The 25,665-nt window shown below is 42.5% G+C and overlaps 1 protein-coding gene across 2 annotated transcripts in view; it reads left to right on the top strand.

The window, feature by feature from the left end:
• Positions 1 to 25,665, top strand: part of LOC309646585 (uncharacterized protein) — a 62,780-nt gene that overhangs the window by 5,959 nt on the left and 31,156 nt on the right. The window contains exons 3-5 of one of the 2 annotated variants that reach the window (XM_082433104.1): positions 14,382 to 14,450; positions 19,020 to 19,120; positions 24,755 to 24,814. In XM_082433104.1, the coding sequence (XP_082289230.1) occupies positions 19,021 to 19,120; positions 24,755 to 24,814 (160 nt within the window). In that variant the 5' untranslated portion in view covers positions 14,382 to 14,450; position 19,020. The remainder of the gene's footprint in view (positions 1 to 14,381; positions 14,451 to 19,019; positions 19,121 to 24,754; positions 24,815 to 25,665) is intronic. The other variant, XR_014255433.1, reaches the window with a different exon arrangement.

Genomic DNA, 25,665 nt, shown 5'->3' with positions numbered 1-25,665 from the left:
GCCAAAACCTCAGTGTCTTTTATGACCTAACCTTGGAAGTCACATCCCACCACTTTTGCTGTATCCTTCTGGTCCCATGGACCCACTGTGATAAAACATAGGAAGGGACTATACAAGGACATTAATAACCAGAGGTGAGGATCACTGTCATCTTAGAAGCTGGCTACCACAAGCTACAGAGATCAAGTGAAAACAAGGATCTAATATATGTCTAACCATCTGAAATCAGATACATTTTGGGTCAAATCAGTTTCATTTAACCTGTCTACAATAAAATTTTACTATAAATAGATTAGTCTATAAAGAAGTTTATTGTGGTTTTGGTTTTGTGCACTTCTAAAAGTCTTTTTGAAAAAAAAGACCTGAAAAAGAATCATTTTACAATTGCAAAAGGAAGAGAAAACATATTTTTCAGGTTTTAAAAATTACATTTCAAAGCAATTTTTTGAGGATCAAATACAATGACAACATATCTCCTAAAAAGGATTTTTAAAAAGGAATTGCTGTTTGCTTTCATCTCAAGTCCTTAAGGATTCATGTGGTTCAACAGAGTTAACAATTTATTTCCGCTTTTTCATTAACTTATTTGAATAATTTTATGGGAATCAATATTCTCCCTGCACATATTTCCTACCTGCACTGTTATGTCCAAATATTATAGCAGTTGATCATGCATTTTATGTCTCAGGTTTAAAAAAATCTATATTACAACATGGATGGACCTAGAGATTGTCATACTGAGTGAAGTAAGTCAGACAGAGAAAGACAACTATCATGTGATATCGCTTATATGTGGAATCTAATAAAGTGGTACAAATGAACCTATTTACAAAACAAATTGAGTCACAGATGTAGAAAACAAACTATGGTTACCAAGGGGGAAGGGGGTGGGTGGATAATTGGGAGATTGGGATTGACATATACACACTACTATATATAAAAGAGAACTGATAACCTACTGTATAGCACAGGGAATTCTATTCAGTGCTCTGTAATGACCTATATGGGAATGGAGTCTAGAAGAGAGTGGACGTGTGTATATGGATGGCTGATTCACTCTGCTGTACAGCAGAAACTAGCACAACATTGCAAATCAACTATACTCCAATAAAAAATTAATTTTAAAAATCTACATTAAATGGAGGTAGTGGAAACACTGCCTTAAGTTTAAAAGGTTTAAGGTACAAACAAGTAGAGTTTGACTATCATCTTATTCCTTAAATGTAGTGTTTTCTTGTACTGTAATATTTATTAGAAAAACTGCAGGATTATGTCACTTTGGGGTCTTGAAGTTTTCATTACTAGACTTAATGGAGAAGGTTTTTTATTCTTAGTAAATGGATAATTTTCTTCACACTGCATTTGATACAAATTATAATACAAAAGCGTCTGTTAGAGCAGATTATTCATCATTGATATACTCTACTTTTTGTTAATTTTTCCTTTAGAAAAATCAATTATAGACAAAGACCTCTTTAGAACTAGATCCCGCTTTCTCTCTTTGAATCAACTGAGTGCATTTCTGGAAGGTTCTCGTTTCACTTCACTCCAAAAAACACTAAATCCAAATGCCAAAAGTGAGATTGTCTCATCTGAACCCTGAGATAATAAGCTATTTTGCTTATTTATAAAAGAATAGACTGAGATTGTTGAATTACTAATTGAAACACAAAAACTGAATTATTTACATTTTCTTTCTTGGAAACAAGCAGAGATGAGGAAGTAAGTATAAAGATCTCCCTTGACTTACTGTAGGGTTACATCCAGATAAACCCATCATAAGTTGAAAATATCTGTTAAGTTGAAAACGCATTTAATACACCTACTGAATATAGCTTAGCCTATATACCTTAAACGTGCTCAGAACACTTACGTTAGCCTACATTTGGGCAGAATCCTCTAACACCAAGCTTATTTTATAATGGTGTTGAATATATCATGTAATTTCTCGAATACTCTACTGAAAGTGAAAAACAGAATGGTCGTCTAAGTGCAGAATGGTTGTGAGTGTACCATTGTTTACCCCCATGATCGCGTGGCTCCCTGGTGACTGCGGTTCACTGTGCTGCCCAGCGTCACGAGAGAGAGTGTTGTACAGCATATCACTAGCCTGGGAAAGAGCAAAATTCAGCATTCAAAGTACATGTTCTACTGAATGTGTACCCCTTTTGTAAAATCGAAAAATCGTTAAGTCAAACCATGGTAAGTCAGGGACTCTCTGTACAGTATGTTTGACTATAAGCGACCCAGGATACAGGAAATGGAAGGTGGACTCAGTATACAGGCCTCTCACCGTTAACATGAATTCACTTAAGAAAAATTTGAAGTCAGGAGACAACTACTCAGTGTGATTAATTTAATGTAGCTGTATAAGAAAGAATTGAGACCTGCTGTTCATACGTCAGGTACTATGCCAGGTGCTAAGGATATATATATAGAGAGAGAGAGAGAGAAACTAAGGAATCTTAAGCTCAGGGTCCCTCACGTGCATGACCCCTTCCAACGCAAATGTGTGCACGTGGTCAATTTTCTTTTTTGGTAAAATTTGCAAAAGTAAGATATTTAAACTTTAATTTGTGAATTCTGTTCTTTCTCTCCACTGACACTTTCCCCTTGTGTTGGGAGGTGCTGGAGTGTCTACAGGGTTTTTTTGTTTTGTTTTTGGTAATGGTTAAGGAAGGGTTGAGAGTTGAGTGAGGGAGACATTTAGCTCCCTAGGTATATTTATTCAGTCTCTCATGTGTGTAGTTGAATCATTCCAAGTTGTCCAGCATAGAAAAGGATTCCAGGGGACTTCCCTGGTGGCGCAGTGGTTAAGACTCCATGCTCCCAATGCAGGGGGCCTGGGTTCGATCTCTGGTCAGGGAACTAGATCCCACACGCATGCCGCAACTAAGTGTTCACATGCCACAACTAAGGAGCCCACATGCCGCAACTAAGGAGCCCGCCTGCCACAACTAAGACCCGGCGCAAACAAACAAAACAACAACAAAAACACATGGTATTCTTTTTTTTTTTAATTTTATTTATTTATTTATTTATTTATTTATGGCTGTGTTGGGTCTTCGTTTCTGTGCGAGGGCTTTCTCCAGCTGCGGCAAGTGGGGGCCACTCTTCATCACGGTGAGCAGGCCTCTCACTATCGCGGCCTCTCTTGTTGCGGAGCACAGGCTCCAGACGCGCAGGCTCAGTAATTGTGGCTCACGGGCCTAGTTGCTCCGTGGCATGTGGGATCTTCCCAGACCAGGCTCGAACCCGTGTCCCCTGCATTGTCAGGCAGATTCTCAACCACTGCGCCACCAGGGAAGCCCAACACATGGTATTCTTTAAAAAATAAAAAAAAAAGGCTTCCAGGAATACTGTAATCCCTAGTGTGCTGACTCATCATATGGTGTAGCGGTCATATCTCAATAGAAGCATGTCCTACTAGATTCGTTTTCTATTGCTGAGTAACAAAATACCACAAACTTACTGGCGAAAAACAATACCCATTTATTAGCTCGCAGTTCTGTAGGGCAGAAGTCTGGGCCTGGTGTAGATGGGTTCTCTTCTCAGGACCTCAGAAGGCTAAAATCAAGGTGTCCACTTAGCTGCATTCTCATCTGGAGCTTGGGGTCCTTTTGCAAGCCCGTGTGATGTGGCAGGATTCAGCCTCCTGCAGTTGTAGGACTGAGGTCCCTATTTCTTTTCTGGCTATTAACCAGGAGCTGCTATCAACAACTAGATGCTCCTGCATTCCTTGCCACATGGCTGACTCCATCTTCAAAGCCGTCAACAGAGAATCTCCCTCATTTTTAATCCCTCCTGCTTTGAATCTCTTTGTTAGGAAGGGCCCCGTCACTTTTAAAGACTCAACTGATTAGGTCTGGCCCATCCAGGACCATCTCCTTATCTTGAAGTCAATTGTTTTGGGACATTAATTGAATCTGCAAAATCATTTCACGGCAGCATCTAAGTTAGTATTTGGTTGAACAACTGGGAGAAAGTGTGTGTACATGGGGGAGTGGAGATCTTGAGAACCATCTTAGACTTCTGCCTATACGCACTGGACATATATATATATAGCTTAGTAGAAGATATACCTATTATAAAGCTTTCCAACTCAGAATAGATATCTTCAAAGACTCAGAAGAAAAATTCAAACATAAATAAATGAAAATTTATTCTAACTTGACACAGCTCTAGTGAACCATTTTAACTGCAATGTTTCTATTAAAACGAATAAGAAATTACAGGCTCCTAATTTATTTATTAAAAACCTAGAGATTGTTATTTATTTAAAACAAAGAGTTCATAAAAAAAAATAGAAGATGCAATAAAAGCAATAAAGATGAATGATAAAATTAATAAAAATCATCCTGTCATAGAGAACTAAACTGTAACAAAAGTCTTTACAGGACACAGCAAGAGCCACAGTTTGTTACAAAAAAGAAATAAATTTTGAAAAGAAGTAACAAGTAGGCTCAGTGCCTGTCTTGGACTCTGGACAGAGGAGGGGGCCCTGCCCTGATCCCCGCACTTGAGAGCACCTTGCTCGTCATAAATGCTGAAGCACAGGGAGAGTTAGCTTGCTTTTTGACCTCATGGAAGAGGTTTCTGAAAGTTTGGCACCCAGAAGAAGACTGGGAATTATAAGAGGGGGACTGGCAAGTTGGCCTGGCCCCGAGGCCAGAGGAGACCGAGGCAGGAGACAGCGTGCGGGGTCAGGAGGGACTCGGCACCCCAGCCCTTGGAGACCAGCAACTGAAGAGCTGCTTCAAGCTGGTCACTCCACACCACCCCGGTGGGTGTCAGGGTCCCCAGACGCTTGCTTTTTCCTCTCTTCTGCTCTGCTGGTATAGTTTTGAGAGGTGAACTTCCAGAAGGGATGGGATTTTTTGCAAGGCAAGAGGGAGGGTATATGCCCACCCTGATTTCCTGAGGCTCTTAACCATGTCCCTCCCCTCTGGCTTCCAGAGGGGTCCAGGCAGCAGCCAAGCTTCCAGGGTCCAGCCAGGCACAGCTAGCTGATGTAGTATATACGGAAGGACTGAGAAAGAGAACAGACAAGCATGATTCCTAGATATTTTGCCAAATGAACAGGGTAACGCATTAATTGCAGGAGGAGAAGAACAGGTAGGTGGGAAAGAGGGGAGAGAATCAGAGATTCTGTTTTGGACACGTTGATCTGAGATGCCAACAGTCATTCAAGTGGAGAGATCAAATGAGCAATTGGATATTTGGGTCTGGGGCTTGGGGGAGTGTGGTCTGAGCTCCAGATAGAAATACCATACAGCTGGTACAGTTGTTGGGACCAAATGTTTTTTCAAGTGTCTGATAGACCCTTGTGGTTCTTCTATTGTGTATTATCTGTTTGCATGCTCTACCTATGTATCTATTAAGTCTCAGACAATCATTGTTAAAATTCACATACGTTTAATACAATTGAAAATGTGTAATGAACCACCCAAATCATTTAATCTTCACAACAAATCTGATAGTTTTTAAATTAATTTATGTATTGTTATTTTTTGCATTTTACCCTGAGGGTTTTTTTTTTTAATTGACTTACAGTGTTGTGTTAGTTTCAGGTGTACAGCAAAGTGATTCAGTTCTTTCCCCTTATAGTTTATTACAAAATATGAGTATAGTTCCCTGTGCTATACAGTAAATCTTTGTTGGTTTTCAATTTTTTATATGGTAGTGTGTATATGTTAATCCCACTGATAGTTTTTTAATTAAAATATTTAAAGAAAAAGAATAATAATCAGAAATGGAAAAAAATGTGAGGAAGTGGAAATTCTTTTGTAAAACTTGAAAGGGCAAATTGAATCAATTTTTAAAAAGGTAGTGAAAGGATTATCATAATCCTTTAATATATGCAAACACTTGAACCTAAATTTCCAAATTCTGATAATATAGCTAAAAGAAATAAAAATAAATATACAGAGAAAAAGTCTTTATTTGATAGAAAAAGAGACTGAAGCTTAAAGAGTTTAAATAATTTCTCATGTCATGACGGCTAGTAAGTGACAGTGCTGGAAGCTGGAAATACGGGTCTAATGAGAGTTTTGACCTCCACATACAAATTTAGAGGTCATCAGCATGTAACATGTAAGAAAAATCTATTTGTCCTCCACAAGGAAGTGACGAATGCTTTATGTTCATGAAGAAGGGTTGGATTGAGTCTCCCAAGGGAACTCACAGGTTGGTATATATAGTAAATGAAGCTTAGAAACCTGATTTCTCTACACATCAAAAGTGAATCCATCTTTCAGAAATGGACTCACATTAACCTAGTTTATGAGTCTGATTTTTAAAAGTAGAATGTCAAATTGCAATAAGAAATCACTATCTCAGAGACAGGAATGTGTAAAATTCATTCCACTAGCTTTTTCTTATCCTTACAAAGAGTAAAGTGCATGGAAATATTTAATGACTTTAAGCGGAGGGAACACAAAACATGCAGCTCACGTTTGGGATGATCTTTCCTGGGGGTAAAACCTATGACTCCTAGTGCATTTCGTCCCCTCATTCATTTCATCAGTTCGACCACACCCTGTCTTCTCACTCTGACCTGCAAGCCGTATCTGTTTGGCCTCCGAAAGCATTTGTAACCCTGGCCCAATAGCCTTAACCAACTACCAAATATTTTGATGAGTCAAAAACTCCCCTGAGCAATATTTCAATAGAGAATACCAATTTTTATCTCCAAAATTTTCCGTCTTCCAGCCTCTAAGACTGACCAGTCCTCCTTCTGATGGACTTACCCAATTCAATCAAATTACCATCAAGTTCTGGCCCTGGGATTCAACCTGGATCTTTAGGTCGCTTCTGGTGAACTTCATTTTGCAGTATATTAAGCCCCCTGTCTCATTAATTACCTACCATGTGACCTAATGAAGACATTGATTCCATCTGAAATTCAGTTTCTTAATCTGTAGAATGGGGAAAATAATATCAAAATCATAGCACGACTGTGCAACGCGGAGGGTGTGTGAAGCTCTCAGTGTGTTATCTGTCATTTTCACTGCCTGCTTGTCATCATTACATGTCGAATGTTAGCCTTAACTCTCAGGGCACAAACTTACGTCCAAGTTATTAGGAGAACCCTTGCTGTAAAATCCAATGACTATAATCTCAGTCACACGTGGTTCTGATGCTAAGAAAAAATGGGACAGTGGGCCCTGTAACATGAGCTTCAAAATTAAACTGAGAAGCAGTAATCTGAGAGATTTTTAAAAAATTCGGCAGGAAACGTGGTGTTTTCTTTCAGCAATAGATCCCTTTAGCATTCGTGTAAAGCTCATGGATGCCTGCTCAGAATAATGGTATCAAAGGTACAAAAACAAAAACACAAAGGATTACAGAAAAAATTATATTAGAATTGTTATTAAAATATTTCCAAAACAAATTTGTGTTAGAGTAATATATGCGCTTCTTTATTAATATATTAAAAACCAGGATCTAACAAGAGGTCTAATAATGGCCATAATTTAGCAGTTGGGATGAGTGTAAATGATATGACAAGATGTTTGTATCAATTGTATTGTAAGATGACAACATCCGTATTTCTATTAGTGACAAATCGGTAGATACTGCTAATACACCATGGTGCTGACAACAATCATAATTGAATAAAATGTTAAATTTCAGTTAGAGTTAATACAAATAAAGATGCAAATTTCCCCCTATCCATATCTATGTAATCCACAGCCCCCAGATTAAGAACCTACGCATCAGAGGGTGGTAAGCAGAGACTCCAAAAGAAGAGAGAATTTTTGAAGGACAAACTGATTGACACATTTAATAAAAAGATTAGAAATTATAAAGATGAAAATACTTACTGGGTTTATCATTTAGGAGTTCATCAGTGGACATCGCCATTGAAGTTTCATTGGAGAAGTTGAGGGCATAAATCAGATAATAGTAGTTTAAGGATTAGTTGGGGAAGGGGAGTGCAAACATGAGGAAGTGGAGAAGTCGATGAAGATGGCACTTTTTTTTTTTTTTTTTGGCCAAGCCACATGGCTTGCGGGATCTTAGTTCCCCGACCAGGGATCAAACCCATGCCCCCTGGGTTTGAGGAAGCGCAGAGTCTTAACCACTGGACTGCCAGGGAAGTCCCGAAGATGGCACTTTTAAGGAGCTTGGCTGTGACGGGGCCGTGCCAGAGATAAGAAGTGCATTAGTAGGAGGGAGGACTTGGTTGACAAGAGAAGGTCTGGGCATAGTATGTATTTTGGGTAAAGAACCATAGAAAGGGAGAGTCAAGACAGAGGGAAAATGCGTGATGGAGAGAGAGGTACGCACTTCTGAGGAGGTAGGAAGAGTCTGGACCAAGAGAGGAAGTGAAGGAATTCACCTTGGACTGAGAAAGGAACATCTCTTCTACTGAGAGGAGGGAGCTACACCAAAGGCAGATGCAGAAAAAATCTGAAGTAAAGAACAGAAAGTTGGGAAAGTTTTGAAATAGAAATCTGTGCCTTTGTCCTGCCCTTCGCCGCCACTAGCCCAAAGGGGCATGTTCTTTATGTAGAGACAGCAGGACCTAAAAGCCTAAGAAAGATATTATATCAGGTAGATTACTTGCCATGGTAAACAACAGGAAGTCCAACATTTGGGATTTGTTATTTAACTTCATTGACTTAAGGAATAAAGGTGATTTATTGCCTCATTCAACAAAAAAACTCCAGAGATGAGTGAAGAGTTTTACATGAAAAGTTTTACATGAAAGTTTTACATGAAAAATTCCAGGGTAAAAAATCTGTTTCTTCCAGATATACTCTCTCCAGAGAGCTCCCTAGCAAACCTCCCCTTACACATCATTTACCCAAGCTGCATTTTTTTTTTAATAAATTTATTTATTTTTATTTATTTATTTTTGGCTGTGTTGGGTCTTCGTTGATGCGCATGGGCTTTCTCTAGATGCGGCCAGTGGGGGCGACTCTTTGTTGCGGTGTGCGGGCTTCTCATTGCCGTGGCTTCTCTTGTTGTGGAGCATGGGCTCTAGGTGTGTGGGCTTCAGGAGCTGTGGCGTGCGGGCTCAGTAGTTGTGGCTCTCGGGCTCTAGAGCGCAGGCTCACTAGTTGTGGTGCACGGGCTTAGTTGTTCCGCGGCCTGTGGGATCTTCCCGGACCAGGGCTCGAACCCGTGTCCCCTGCATTGGCAGGCAGATGCTTAACCACTGCGCCACCAGGGAACTCCCCCAAGGTGCATTCTTATTCCTGGACCACCCCCTGTGGCAGAGAAATTCCACCCCATGGTTGGCTTACCAACCACTGCGTAAGTTCCTGAACTGTCATTGGCAGGAAACACTGTGCTCCCTGTGGACCAGCTGTTCAAGCAGAGCCTTGGCATTCAGGTATGTGTTGGGCATTTTGGGTCATTAGAATGATTGCAAGAGGAAGTTAGGGATGCAAAACATCCCAAGATGCATGGGACAGTTCAGAGCAAAGAGCTGGCCAGCCCCAAATGCCCATTGTGCCTGCTGCTAAGAAATGCTGCTGTAGACAGAGAAGCCCACCCTTGAATTTCACTGGCTTCATGAGGAGGTGTGGTATAATAAGAAATATATTTGGTATTTCCCCATTCCTAGCACAGAGCTCCTAAAACCCTTGGAATTTCCTGAGTGATCAGAAAGTCTTTTGTTATTCATAAGGAGCCCATGTTTTGATCACACAGGAGTTTATGCTAATGAGACTCAAGGCTGTGTCCCTACATAGCCTCAGGATGGGGCTGGTCACCAGAAAGACTGAGTGATTAGAAGGTGAGACTTTCAGGCCCACCCACCAACCTCTAGGAAAGGGAAGGGGTACTGCAGATTAAGCTCTATAAAAACTCTTGAACAATGAGACATTTGAAGAGCTTCTGGGTTGGTGAACACATGGAGGTGCTGGGAGAGTGGTGTACCCAGAGAGTGCATCTCTTTCATCTAGCTCTTCTGAGTAGTATCCTTTTATAAAAACCAGGTAAATGTTAAGTAAATGTTTCCCTGAGCTTTGTGAGTCATTCTAGCAAATTATCAGACCCAAGGACCCCTCGGGTTTCTGGGAAGTCCAATTTATAGCTGGTCAGTCAGCAGGTGGCCCCTGGACTTGAGACTGGATCTCAAGCAGGGGAATCGGTGAGACTGAGCCCTTAACCTGTGGGATGTGATGCTCTCTCCAAGTAGATAGGCTCAGAATTGAGATAAATCTTTATGACACCCAGTTCATGTCCACTGACCTTTGGAGAACTGCTTGGAGGTGATGGAAAACACCCCAGGAAGATATGGAAACCTGAACAAAAGTGTGGAAGGAAGGGGAAATGGATTTAGGGGAGGCCATCAACAACAGCTGCTACAGATATCATAGATCTCAGAAGCAGAGAGCCTGGGGTTTAAATCCTGGCTCTGCCACTTGGAGCTGTGTGCTCTTGATCAACTTAATGAATGTTTAAAGGCCTTATTTTCTTTAATAAGTAAAAATAGAATAATAAAACATACCTTTGAGACTTCTGAGAGGATTAATGAGAGAATGTATGCAAGGAGTCTGTCAAATGTCCTGGCCCCTGGAAGGGATTCAATGAGAATTAGTTTCCTTTCTTCCTACTCTTACATGCGTTAGTTTCCAGGGTAGCTATCTGATAGGATCTGAAGGGACCAGTACCTTGCTATTTCCAGCAAATGTTTTTGAGGTGCTAATATCTTCTAATGAGAACATGAGCCATCATTTAAACCATTAGATTAGGAACATTACAGATGGTCCCAGCACAATGTGTTCGTGTCGCAGATGGCTCGTAATAGCAAGTCAGTAGTAATAAGCAAGAAGAGACATATCAGTTTTAGCTCTGGGCTTTCAACGCCATTTTTTAAAAAAAATTATTTATTTATTTATTAGGCTGAGCCGGGTCTTAGTTGCGGCATGTGCGATTTAGTTCCCTGACCAGGGATCAAACCCGGGCCCCCTGCGTTGGGAGCGCAGGGTCTTAACCACTGGACCACCAGGGAAGTCTCTCAACTCCTTCTTAAATACACTACTGCTGTATTAAATAAATAAAATATGTATGCACACATATGTTTGCCTTTCTATGTTTCATTTATTTTATTGTTATTATTTGGCCACACCACACGGCTTGCGGGATCTTAGTTCCACGACCAGGCATTGAACCCGGGCCATGGCAGTGAAAGCACTGAGTCCTGACCACTGGACCGCCAGGACGTTCCCGCTGTATGTTTCATAATTAGGTGAAGGTGCATAAGAAAATGACCTTCATTCCGGTTTTGAGTGCATCTTGTTCCCTCCAAACACAGGTCTTTGTGCCTTCCGCCCTCTCTGTCTGGAAGATGACGCTTACTTTGCTTTCAGAGTCCATGTAAATGATCAGTTCCTCTGGAAACGCCTTCCAGTTTTCTAGACTAGGTAGGACATCTTGTTTTTGTTCTCATAGCCTTGTGTTCTTGTCATCTATTAATGTGTTACAAACCACTCCCAAATTCAGTGGTTTTAAATACCAACAGGGTATTTTTTTTTTTTTTTTTTTGGTAAGGTAACTAATTCCAATGGTTTATTTATTTATTTATTTATCTATTTACTTATGACTGTGTTGGGTCTTCGTTTCTGTGCGAGGGCTTTCTCTAGTTGCGGCGAGCGGGGGCCACTCTTCATCGAGGTGCGCGGGCCTCTCACTGTCGCGGCCTCTCTTGTTGCGGAGCACAGGCTCCAGACGCACAGGCTCAGTAGTTGTGGCTCACGGGCCCATTTGCTCCGCGGCATGTGGGATCTTCCCAGACCAGGGCTCGAACCCGTGTCCCCTGCATTGGCAGGCAGATTCTCAACCACTGCACCACCAGGGAAGCCCCCACCAACAGGGTATTAATTCCCATGGTTATTTTTGTTGATCAGGTGGTTCTCATGCGGCACGTGACCTTGACTGAGGTGCTGAGATAGCTGGAAGGTCCTGAGCCCGGCATATCATGCTGGACACCAGCTGGGAGTTCAGCTGGAGTTGTTGATTAAGGCCCTTGGTGATCCTCCATGTAGACCGTGCACTTATTCGTAGAATGGCAACTGGATTCTAAGAAAGTGCATTCCAAGAGGTCTAGTCCCACTGGGAAGTGCTCATCAAACCTCTGCTGGCACCATGTATATAATGTCCCAAGAATCAAAATTAATTATGTAGCCAAACCATTGTCAACATGGAAGGGGATTGCACAAGGGCAAACTGCCAGGAGGCCTGGTTCACTGGGGGCCAAAGTCTACCACATCCAGTGAACCTTTCCTTCAAAGGACTCATCATTGTTTTCAATTATATATTTATATGTGTTATTATTTTTCTCTCTCAATAGACTCAAAGATCCATGAAAACAGGATCTTTTTGTTTCTTTGCTAATTATTGTGGAACAGAACCTTAAACGCAATTTAAAAGTTTTGAAGAAGCCCAGGTGACTGAGAAACTAGTACCAGGTGCCATCAGGCAGGTCTTGCAAAAGAGATTGGTTCCCAAATGGCCTGCCCACTGTTAGTTGATCACCTACCATCACACTATTTCGAGGAGAATTGTAGGTATTCTGTTCTCCCTCTCATCTCAAGCCAAGGGAGAGGGATTTCAAAAATTACTTGGAGAACTTAACATGTGATCCTTGAATTTTGGTGCACCATCCCTGCTAACATCCCTTGGTTTGCAGGCACCAAGGTTATTTGTGGGCATCAGACCCTGCAAGGGAATTGTCTCAGGAATGTCCTGCCAGGCAGTCCCTCTGAATGAAGTAATCTGAACATGTCCTGGATGGACACCCAATGATGTCTTCTACCAAACAACATGAGCTGCATTTATTGAGCGCTTCTTATATTCAGGGATGTCACATACATTTTTTCTAATTTGTATGATAACACGGCAAGGTATGTAGGTTTCATTCACATTTTACAGATGAGAACACTAAGTGAGGTTGAATTACTTGTCTGATATCCCACAGCTAATAAATAGCAGAGCTGTGTTTCGAACCTGGGTCTGAATGTTTTCAAAATTCGTGTCTTTACATAGCACCCCACTGTCATAGTTCAGGCAGACATGGAGAAGATACGTCTTCAGCGGCACACACGGAGACCAAGTTTGCGGTCTATTTGATAGGAATATCAAATATTCCTTCCTTATAAAAGGAAGGGGGGTAGAAGCAGCATTGGGCAGATGGAGAAGTTGCAGTGCAGGCTTCAGCGACCCTGCAGGAGCTCTGGAACACATTGTGTCCGTTTGTGTGGCACCCTTCGGGTGGAAGACTGGACCTTCTACCTTCTGCCTTACTCAGGCAAGAGGTGCACATTGCCCCTGTGCTAATTTTGTGTCAACTTGACTGGGACACGGGGCGCTCAGATACTTGGCTAAACATTATTTCTGGATGTGTCTGCGGGGGTGTTTCTGGGTGACATTAGTGTTTGAACTGGTAGCGTCAGTGAAGCAGATTGCCTTCCCCATGTGGGCGGTCATCATGCCATCAGCTGAGCGGCTGAATGGAAGAAAAGTGCCGGGGAAGGGTGAATTCGCTTTCCCTGCCTGAGTGTTGAGCTGCGATGTTGGTCTTGTGCACTTGGACTGGGACTTACATCATCAGCTCCTCCGGTTCCCAGGCCTTGTGATTTGGACTGGAATCGACACCACTGTTTTTCCTGGGCCTCTGCCTTGCAGATGGCAGGTCATGGGGTTTCTCAGTCTCCAGAACCATGTGAGCCAGCATCTTGTAATAAGTCAATCTCTCTCTCTCTTTGTATTATCTCTGTCTCTATCTACCTCTATCTCCTAGTGGTTCTGTTTCTCTGGAGAACTCTGACTAATATACCCAGGAAGCACCTGTCCTCAGGCAGGGCGCTCTCTGCAGCTGAAACCAGTCCCAAAGTGGCTGGGGGTTACGTGCTAACTGCACAGCCCACAGCTAGGCAACACATCCTTCCTGCTCTTCACAGCACAGCCCGTGTCTACCACACCTCTCAGCTATTAATTTTAATTTTGCTTTTGGTATTTTTATTTTTTTGACTTAAAAAATATATTATTATTCATGTTTTAATAATGTTGTTATCTTGAGATTCATTTAAAAGCTAATCAGATTTGAGCATGGACGCCGATATTTAAAATCTGACTGCCAGTTAAAATGGTAAATTTTATGTGTATTTTATAACAATAAAAAAAATATATGACTCCTACACATTACCTATATGAGAGTCTAAATTCCTTATCATGGTCCATGAAACCTAACAGAGTCAGATCTTAAACTATATTTATAAGCTTCTGCTACTGATCAGTCCTGCTCCATTTTTAGCCTCCCATCCCTGACTCCCCCTGCTTCTGGACAATGCTCCAGCGATACTCAACTTTTCACTGATCCCCAAATATTCCATCTTCTTTAGCTACTGATTTTTTGCACATCCTAGATTGTCTGCATCATGCTTCCTTGACTTCTCTGCCTGATGAAATCCTACGGATCCTCTTCAAGACAAAATGTAAATATTATTTGACTCTCCGGGCAATTTTGTTTGCTATATCCTTGTGGTTTCCTATTACGTAGCTTCTAAGGATTCTTGGTTTACATATACATGCATGTGTATGATTGCGTTACACATACATGTTTCATCATTGCACTGTATTAGGATGGTTTGGGCTGCAAGTAACAGAAAAATAGGTCTTGCCTCTCTATTGGCTATACCCCTTTAACCTATAATTCTGTTTTTGTTTGTCTGTTTCTTAAAATCTTCTATTTAATTTGTTACAATATTGCTTCTGTTCTGTGCTTTGGTTTCTTGGCCGTGAGGCATGTGGGATCTTAGCTCCCCAACCAGGGATCAAATCTGCACCCACTGCATTGGAAGGCAAAGTCTTAACCACTGGACTGCCAGGGAAGTCCCTATAATTCTGTTTAATGTAAACATTGCAAATTCAGTGGAGATGTTTCAGTTCTTAATTTACTTGACTTCAGTTCTAGTTATCTATTGCTATGTGTGGTACAATAAAGAATTTGTTTGATTTTTATCCCAGGTTGCTGGAATAGAGCTTCACAAATCCTTGGAATTTCCTGTGTGATAGGAATGTCTTTCTTATGCTAATGAATGAGTCATGATGGGCCCCGTAGATAGCTTCAGGATGGGGTCTCATTACCAGAAAGAGTAACCACAGGATTAGAAGGTTGAGCCATTCAGCACCTCTAAGGAGGGGACCTGGAGATTGAGTTTAATCATGTGGTCAAAGATTTAATCAATCATACCCATGTAATGAAACCCCAATAAAACCTCTGGACACTGAGACTTGAAGGATCATACTGGCTAGTGAATACATTGATGTGCCAGGAGGGTGATATGCCCTCGTTCCATGGGGAGAGGGCCGGGAAACTCTACACTGGGGACCCTCCTAGATCTTGCCCTATGTGCATCCATTATAGTAAAACTGTAATCCTAACTATGGCACTTTCCTGAGTTCTGTGAGTCACTCTAGTGAATCATTAACCCCGAGGGGGCTGTGGGAAGCTCTGAGTTTGTTGTCAGTTGATCAGTAGTAAGCGTGGCCTAGGGACCACCCCCGCCCAACCCCCCTTAGATATGCAGCTGGTGTCTGAAGTGAGAGTTGTCTTGTGGAGGACTTGGCCCTTAACCTGTGGAGTCTGTGCTAACTCTGGGTGGATAGTGTCAGAACTGAATTGCAGTACACCCGGTTGGTGTCAGTGGGAGTTGACATGAAATACTCTGTAACTAACCATCCAAATATTAGCTGTTTAAAATAATTGTTAAAAATCATGATTTCTCACAATTCTGTAGGTTGACTGGGCTCAATCGATTGGTCCTCCCTCACCTGAGGTCTCCCATGCAGGTGCAGTGAGATGGCAGCTGAGGCCCGGGCAGATGGTGCCTGGGCTGGGATGGCTGAGCATCTCTCTTATCGTTAGCTCGGGCTTTCTCACAGTGTGGTGATCTCGAAGTAGTCAGACTTTTTACATGGTGGCTGGAACCTCCCAAGGGACAAGGATTGGAAGCTGCCAGTCTCTTAAAGTCCAGGCCTGAAAATGGGCACAACATCATTTTTGCTGTATTCTACGGGACAAAACAGTCACCAAACCCACCTAGACCTAAGGGGAGGGGACATAGAACCCCACTTCTTGATGGGAAGAGTACCAAATAATTGGCCATCTTTAACCTGCCGCATCCTCTCTTTGACATTTACCACTGTTTTCCACGAACGATATGACATCATGTTCCCTGATTTTTCCTTTATCACTGACTCTTCTTCTCTAGTCTCCTTATGTGGTATCTTGCCCCCATTATTTGAACGTCCTCTTCCTTTTTCTCTCTCACTGCTCATTTACCTTTGACTATCATCTCTGCTCTTATGACTCCAATCACCACCTTTAGGCTGGTGATGCCTCAGATCTCTAAAGACGTCTACTCTAACCCTCTGACTCACATAGCCAAGAAGCCTTTACAACTCCTGGGAGAGGTATCTGAATAAGGTTTGTGCTCACCCACCCATGGGCAGAGCCGTGAGTTTTGTCCAAAAGGTGTCCAGGTCTTCCTTGTATGGCTTTCCTGAGAGTCTCCTCCTTGTCTAACTGCACCACATTTGTGGCAGCCTTCATGAATGGCCTCCACAAATGACAACCTAGGATGACACAGCTCATGGAACCCAAAAGTGTCCAAAGGATGTGGCAAGGCTGACTGGCTGAATGAATGAGAATGATTTACACGAATATGTAAAATCTTTCACTGTAGGACCTACGTTTAGTGCTTTCCAGATCCTTCGGCTATAAGAAGTGTAGACACAGTTTGTATGTTTCCACGAACTGCACTTCATCATAATTGCACTTTCACAGGTAAGAAAAGAACACCTGAGCAACCAGTGCACGACCCACAGCACTCATTTCTATAAATGAGTGTTTAGCCATATCCTTTCTCACAGACCATGTGGACATGGCATTCGACAGTAAAAATAAGCGGGTAGTGGTTCCTGAAAACAAACTTAAAAACAGATAGATTTGAAAGAACAGCTTGCTTAACAAAAAAAGAAATAGACTATGAACATTGTTTAAATAAATCCCAATTTTGTTATATGTATGTAACAGTTTGTGTTAATTTTGTTGTATTTATACTTGAGTTCCGTGTTGGCAGACTATTTCTGTGTCATCCCACTTATTAACTCTGAGGAGCAAGGACTTATGTTCTGGAACGGGGCCTCAGTTGGTTTCTTTCCTATAGCTGGCCCAGATCTGGGGCTGGTCCTCATAATCAGTCTGTTGTGTAAGCACTGCAGTTTAAGAATGTACCACGATTTGGCATCCTCAGTCTGATGCCATCTTCAGTGAAATCCAACAGACATTTGTAAGGCACTGTGTTCCATCCCGTGGAGGATACAAAGAGCCTGGGATGTCAAGATGAATGAGGGAGAGGGGAGTCACAGAAAACTGTGTGACAGTGCAGCAAGGCGACTGTGGCACAGAGACACAGGCTTGCTGCACTGTGCAGGGAATTGACTGTTGCTTCTCATCTGAGGAGCGAGAGGGATGGGGAAAGGATTCCAGATGGAAGGAACACAGTAGAGGCACGGAGCAGGAGTTCAGGCTGTGGCTGGGGTGAGGAAAGCCTTGGCTAGAGTACAGAGCATATGCAGGTGGGTACCAAGGAAACCGACCGAACAAAAACGGGGCGGCCGGGGGGGACATTGTGGAAAGCATCGTTCAGAGAGAGTTGAGTCATCAAGGCTTTTGAACATAACTAGGGCTCACTCCCAGCCCCTGTTCTGCGACTGTCTCCCGTGGAGTATCATGTCAGCCCTTGATTGCATGGGCGTCTTGTTCTCACTCTTCCCTGATGGAAAAGACTCATTTAAAAATAAAAAGCAAAACAAATAAACCAAAAACCCTGTCCTTGAACTGAATCTCTTTCTAATAATTTTCTCCCTAAACGGCCAAGCCCATCAGAACAGTCGAGAAGCTCAGAGTCCCCCACTTCTGATGTATCTATATATCACTATCTCTATATATCTGTAGATACATTATCTATCTTTCTATCTATCATCTATCTATCTATCTATCTATCTATCTATCTATCTATCTATCTATCTATCTACACACTCACAAATACACACACACACACACACCCACAAACCCTACTGGTTCCATTTCCTCTGGACAACCTGAACGAATATACCAGTGGATCTCAAAGTCCAGTTGCATTCGAATCACTTGTCTTGCTCATAATACAGAAGATGCCATGAGTCCTTTTCTCATAGTTTGGCTTTAGTAAGTCTGGAATTGGGCCTGAGATTTTGCATTTTCCTCAGTTTCTTCTCAGGCACATGGTGAGAGATTTACACATGGAGAAACACTGGTCTGCATACTCTTTCTGATGATCTCCTCAATTCTGCTGGATCTAACTCTTGTCTGTAAGATTATTCCCAAATCTATAGCTCTTGGCCAGAACTCTGCTGAGTTCCAGATCCTTGTAACTGTCTGTTAAACATTTCAACTACTTGTTCCTTAAGCAGCTAATCTCACCATTTCCCCTGTAACATCTTTTTTTAGTTCCCATTTCAGTGAATGATACCAACATGTACCCATTCCTTCCGAGGAGGAAGCTGGGAGTCCTGCTGAACCCCTGCCGCCCACTTCTCCATGTCCTCAGTATCTTTCATATCTTCTCTACCTTTCCACACCGCTGCCACGGTCTGAACCTCCCCCTATGTGGACCCTGGGCAGTAGTAATGAACTCCCCGCCGCCCCCCCCGTCCCCCCCCACCCCGTCTCTTGTCCCCTGCCCTCCCAATCCAATCTCCACTGCTTTGCCAGGTCCATTTTCTAAAATCAAATCTGATCAAGGTCAAACCCTTTAATTGCTTCTACAGCCCACAGAATAAAGCCTCCATCCCCAGGATGACATAAAAGCCCTCCTCCATATCTAGCCCTGCTCTACTTAGTGAATGCCTCCCTTCCCAGATAGGCCTGTGCTATGTCCAGCTGTTTGTAGCTATGTAGACACATGGGGCTGTTTTTGGCGTATTCATGATACTGGTAAACTGATCTGTCTTCCTAGAATGTGTCCTCTGCCATCTTCATGCAAAATATCCTTCTGCTTGCTCATCCTTCAAGACTCAAGAATCATCTTTGCTGCCAAGTCTCTTCTGATATTCCTAGGTAAAATCACATTTTCCCAGTCTTACTTTGATCATAGCCTCTGGAATACTTTATTGCATTTTTTTATTTACATGTGTAGCAGTAAGTAAATGGCAAATCATTCCTATTAGATTGGGAATTAATTGTTCACTTCTATATCCTAAGTACTAAGCACAGAGTGTGACACAGAGTATAAATGTATGTTTGTTCCTATTGAATAAATAAATGAATTAATTATAGTGGAAAGAACATTGTTCTAAATAAGATCTGAGGATCTAATATATAACATCGTGACTGTGGTTGGTAACACCATATTGTATAATTGAAATTTGCTAAGAGGGTAGACTTTAAATGTTCTCACCCCCCCCCCAAAAAAAGAAAAACTATATAAATATGTATATGGATGTGTTAATTAACTAGGTGGGAGGAATCCTTCACAATGTATACATATATCAAATCATCACAATGTACACTTTATCTTACAATTTTATTTGTCAACTATATCTCAGTAAAAGTGGAGAAAAAAAAAGAAAGAACATTGTTCTCGAAGTTCAGTTACATGAGTCTACTCCTGGCTCAACCACTAATTAACTTACCTCGAACAAGTCATTAACCCTTGTGCAGTACAGGTAGCTTTGGGATTCGCTGGAAAGGAAGTGGTAAAAACAGCAAACGATGACAGAACTGGCATGCAGACCCTACTGTGACTATCATGAGCCCCTCTAAAGATTATTTTCAATGCTCAGTTTCTGTACCAATAATCCGTGTTGTGCTGATGTCGTAAGGTTTGGAATCCTAAAAGAATTGGGGCAAAGAGTAACTCATGGTGCAGAAATAATACAGATCTCCTTCCTGCCAATCCAGAGGGTATGAAAGGAGAGACTCCAGGGTAAACAGAAGTCAGGGGGTTGTCCAGCCAGCGGGGGAGCGGAGGGGCCTCTGTACCACACAACGTGCATCTGGTGTGGGACTGGGAAGGGGCCTCCCCTTGCCTCACGCGCAGGGCACACGACCACAAGGCTGCCCCATCACTGATAACGAATCAGACACCCTGGCCGGCAGTTGGCTTTTCTGATTCTATCCTAGGTTTAGGGTAGATCTGTTGTTTGAGAAGAACCCTGTGCTCAAGCTTCCTTTCACTCAACCACTGGGGGAAAGCAAATGAAAAGAAGTAGGATTCTCAACGAATCTTTGTTTTGATTCCTTTTCCTTGATGGCACAATCTCCTTGAAAGATTAAAAAACGCTTTCTTCTTGAAGCTTGGGTAGCAATGTCCCCCTTTCTTTGGAAGGGGGGAGGGAGAAGGTCTTACGTTTTAGGCTTAGATGTTACCATAACAACAACAACAAAACAACAAAACAGCAGTAGCAGCTACTGTTTGGAGGACAGATACTGTTTTCCAGGCTCCATGCTAACCATTTGGCACACGCTGCCTCATTTACTACCCGTGGTAACCCTATGTCATGAGGACACTTTTTATCTCCCTTTACAGATGAGTAAATAGGCTCAGACAGGTTAAGGAACCTACCTTAAGCCACACAGCTGGTTAAGAGGCAGGGCCAAGAAACAGCCCAGGTCTGTCTGACTCCAAATTCCTCCTAACTGAGGAGTCTTCTCCTGAACTATCCCAATTCTATAGCATACACTCAAAAATTGATATTGATGATTCTACATTCCTTGAATTCAAATCTTTGAATTGATTGAGCAGTTATATGCACAGACATGTACATGACTTATAAGAAAACTATGACAGGGGGCTTCCCTGGTGGCGTAGTGGTTAGGAATCTGCCTGCCAATGCAGGGGACACGGGTTTGAGCCCTGGTCCGGGAAGATCCCACATGCCGCAGAGCAACTAAGCCCGTGCGCCACAACTGCTGAGCCTGCGAGCCACAACTACTGAAGCCCACGTGCCTAGAGCCCGTGCTCCGCAACAAAGAGTAGCCCCAGCTCACCGCAACTAGAGAAAGCCTGCACACAGCAACGAAGACACAACACAGCCAAAAAATTAATTAATTAATTTAAAAAAAAGACAATAATGCATTATTAAAAAAAAGAAAACTATGACAACTTGAAAATGTAGGTCCTTGGATTTTTCTGATTAAAAAAACCAAAAAGCCAAAACCCAACCAACCAACCAAGAACCCCCCAAAACCAATCAACTAACAAAACCCTCTTATGTTAGAAACTTTGTCCTAAAACAGAATGGCATTCTAAATACTGGTGAAGCCACAGGTTCATGGATTTGTGAGTCATCTGGTGAATGAATCATTTTTCACCTCTAAAGGGCACTCCATTTCCAAACACTTTATCAGTGAGAGATTAATGCATGAGCTCTGAAGTCTTAAGAATTATTCACTGTACGTCTTACTTGCTCATCAGCTGAATATTTTCCCCACCTATGGTTCTGATCAATCACTGCTTCAAGTATGTTACGTTTCCAGTGATAATGTTGTTCATTCCCTACTCATACAAGTTCATTTCTTCTGAGCCCTGTCTCCCACCGAGTGCCTCTTTTAAAAATTGTTCTTGTGAGTAATAATCTTTCACTGCCAACTGCTGTGATTCATGGGTGAGGACAAGCCTGGAAGGTGAAGAAAAGACATTCTTATTTTTACCTTAGTGTGGCTATTCCAACACTGCCTTCTGGGTCACCCCTCCCACCTACACCCCCATGCTCTGAAGATACCTGATTGTTTGCTGTTGAAATCGTGAGATCTGTGAGTTACAGGGAAAGATTAAGCGCGTTCCCTGTCTAAACACCGCATCAGTCCAGAGCCAGATGATCCAGCCAGAAGGACCGGCTACACCTGTCAGCCCCCAGGGCCGGCTATTACTCCCCAGGCTTGGGAAGCATTACACCTGTCAGCCCCCAGGGCCGGCTATTACTCCCCAGGCTTGGGAAGCATCAGTACCTCGAGGTCGCAGACCCTCTTGGCTTATCTTTATCCCTTTGAAATTCAGTAGCCAGGTTCCACCCTGCTGCCATCCACAACTGATCCGGAATTCCCACAGGACACAACCGTAAAAGTTGCCCCCAGGCTCGCAGTTGTGGCACTTGGGGCCAAGAGGAGACAACTTCCCTCAAGTCAACTTTGTAATTCTAACCAGTCATTCTTACTGAGTAGGTGCTAACATTTATAAAATCATTATTAAGGTGGGGATCCCCTCTGCATTTAGGGGGCGTGGGACAAAGCTTTGCCGTCCCACCAGTGCTTCCGTGTCCCTGTGGTGGTCTCTGGACACTGCCTCAGTCCCCCTGCAGGAAGAAGGGATTTATTTGTGGCCATGCTGTCTTCAGGAATCACCTCAAGTGAGGAGAGCTGCCTTGCCCATCATGGTAGACGTCTAGTGACCGGAGGAGAGCAGGGTGTGAAGACAGGTTCCCTTACCCCTCCTGGGCTCTGATCTGAAGGGTGACTAGAGCTCCAAGCTCTGGAACCTCACACCTCTGCCCTCAGAACTGCTCTACCTTCTGTCTTTCTTACCTTGATGAATAAATCACGCCACCATCCATCCAGCCCAGATGCCAGAGCCCTGGCAGTCACCTACGCGTCCCCTCTCTTTACTGCCCCATCCAGTCACCACGTCCTTTTTAGTGACTGTGTTGTGGACATTTGTCATTTGAAAAAAAAATATTTAATTTTTTGTTGTTGTTGTTGTTGTGCTGCGTGGCTTGTGGGATCTTAGTCCCCCAACCAGGGATTGAACCCGGGCCACCACAGTGAAAGCACCGAGTCCTAACCACTGGACCACCAGGGAATTCCCTTAAAATTTTTTTATATGAAGAAACTTTGATTCTGTTTTTAAAATTGAGGTTTCATTGATGTATAATATATATATTTAATGTTTAAAATTTTGTTTTTATGTATTAAAAGTTGACCTATACCACAAAGTTACACTTTGCTAGGGCTTCTTCCAGAGTCTTAGGAGATATCCCATACAAATGAAGTCACCAGAAACATATATTTTATTAACTGCATAGTAAACCCCACTCTGGGTACAATTTACTGGGCATTTGTTACCTGATAGACATTGAATTAGTCACTTTATTATCTCATATCTGTTATGTCATATTTCATATTATCATCCTATTTATTTATTTTATTGAAGTATAGTTGATTTACAAAGTTGTGTTAGTTTCAAGTGTACAGCAAAGTGATTCAGTTATACATACATAATTATATATTCTTTTTCAGATTCTTTTCCTTTATAGGCTATTATAAAATATTGAGTATAGTTCCCTGTGCTCTAGTATAGAGTAGGTCCTTGTGGGTTATCTATTTTATATATAATAGTGTGTATCTGTTAATCCCAAACTCCTAATTTATCCCTCCTCCCCCCCTTTCCCCTTTGGTAACCATAGGTTTGTTTTTTATGTCTGTGGATCTATTTCTGTTTGGTGTTTAAGTTCATTTGCATCAGTTTGTTTTTAGATTCCACATATAAGTGATATCATATGATATTTGTCTTTCTCTGTCTGGCTTACTTCACTTAGTATGATGATCTCTAGGTCCATCCATGTTGCTGCATATGTCATGTTTGATGTACAATACTATGTAAATTTCAGGTGTACAACATAGAGAGTCACAGTTTTTAAAAGTTATGCTCCATTTAAAGTTATTATAAAATAGTGGCTACATTCCCAGTACTTTACAATATATCCTTGCAGCTTATTTATTTTATACGTAGTAGTTTGTACCTCTTAGTCCCTTACCCCTACATTTGTCACTTTCTTGATGGTTCAGGCTCTGACTTCCGTTTCCATTTGGGGGAATTCTGCATCGTGTGAGATTCGGTGAAGCCAGGACTCTGCCCTCCGCTTTGGAAGCCAGGCTCTCTCTCTTTCCATCCCTGGTAGCTCTGGTGCAGGCGCATGACAGGCAGTTGGCTAATTGGATGCTTCCTTTGGCATTTTCAATTTGGTTTCCCATTCCACTCTTGGCCCTTCAATTTCTTTTCTGTAGACGAATCATTTAGAAATATAAGTGTGACCATGTCACTCCTTGCTCAAAATCTTCTAATGCCTTTCCATCATATGTGATACCAAGTTCGAAGTCTTTATTGCGACCCCCAAGGGCCTCCACGATCAACTAGTGGCTGATTCTCTGTGTGCACGTCCTATTGCTCTTCCCCTGGCCCATCCGCTCCAGCATCCTTACTGTTCCTACAACTTGCCGAGTACGCACTTTGTATCTGCTGTCCCTCGGGCTGAAAGGCCCTTCTCCCTGATTTTTACATGGTTCACTCTCTCTCTTTTTTAAAATATTTATTTATTTATTTATTTTGGCTGTGCCGGGTCTCAATTGTGGCACGTGGGATCTTTTAGTTGCAGCATGCGAACTCAGTTGCGGCACGCATGCGGGATCTAGTTCCCTGACCAGGGATCGAACCCAGGCCCCCTGCATTGGGAGCGTGGAGTCTTACCCACTGGACCACCAGGGAAGTCCCCATGGTTCACTCTCTTAATGCAGGTTTTATTCAAATGTTTACAGAGAGGCTTTCTATGACACCTCCTATGTAAAATAGTCACCCCCTTCCCAAGTCCATCTCTGACCCCTTACCCTACTTTATTTTTCTTCAAAGCACCTCCCACCATCTGATGTTATATTGTTTACTTATTTGTTTACTGGTCTATTTTGTACCTTTCCCACCAGAATGCAAACTCCCTGATGGCCAGGATGCAGCATATCTGTATCTAGCCTGGTGTATGGTAGGTAAGAAAATAGTCACTGAATGAAAACGTGGCAGGGTCGATGGCTTGGGAGTCTCAGTGGGCTCACAGAATTGCTGCAGTGGAATTTCAAGAGGCTTTCTCAACAAGGAAGCTGTTGGTATTTTGAGTGGTACTGCTCCACACATGGCAGGACATTCAGCATTCTTTACCCTGAGCCGTGACATGCCAGCAGCACCCCTTGTCACCTGATGCTATGGTCTGACTATCCAGCCCTTCCAAATTCACATGTTGGAAGCCAAACACCTGATTTTTTTTTTTTTTTAATTTTTATTGGAGTATAGTTGATTTACAATGTTGTGTTAGTTTCTGGTGCACAGCAAAGTGAATCAGTTATACATATACATACATCCACTCTTTTTTAAGATTCCTTTCCCATACAGGCCATCACAGAGTATTGAGTAGAGTTCTGATGGTGTTAGAAGCTGGGGCCTTTGGGAGGTGATTAGGTCATGAGGGTGGAGCCCTCATGAAGAGGGTGAGAGCCCTTACAAAAGAGACCCCACAGAGCGCCCCAGCCCCTTTTGCCACGTGAGGACACAGCAAAAAGTCTGCAACAAGGAGAGAGCCTGCACTCGGCCGTGCTATTTCCTTGGACTCCCAGCATCCAGAACTGTGAGAAATGAATTTTTGTTGTTCATAAGCTGCCAGGTCTGTGGTGTTTGTCATGGCAGCCTGAACGGACTAAGACATCCACAACCAAAATTATGCAACACGTTTCCAGATTTCCCCTTGGAGGGAAGGTGCAGGGCAGCCCTTGACAGAGTACCAGTGGTAGAGGAAGTGACTGGAAGTACAGGAGGCTGTGATCAGAGACTCAGATGCTCTTGTTTT

Source organism: Balaenoptera physalus (genome assembly GCF_965194825.1).
Source record: "Balaenoptera physalus genome assembly, chromosome: 17".
Taxonomy (NCBI): Eukaryota; Metazoa; Chordata; class Mammalia; order Artiodactyla; family Balaenopteridae; genus Balaenoptera; species Balaenoptera physalus.
The sequence above is the reverse complement of the archived record's forward strand: the minus strand, read 5'-3'. Positions and strand labels throughout refer to the sequence as shown.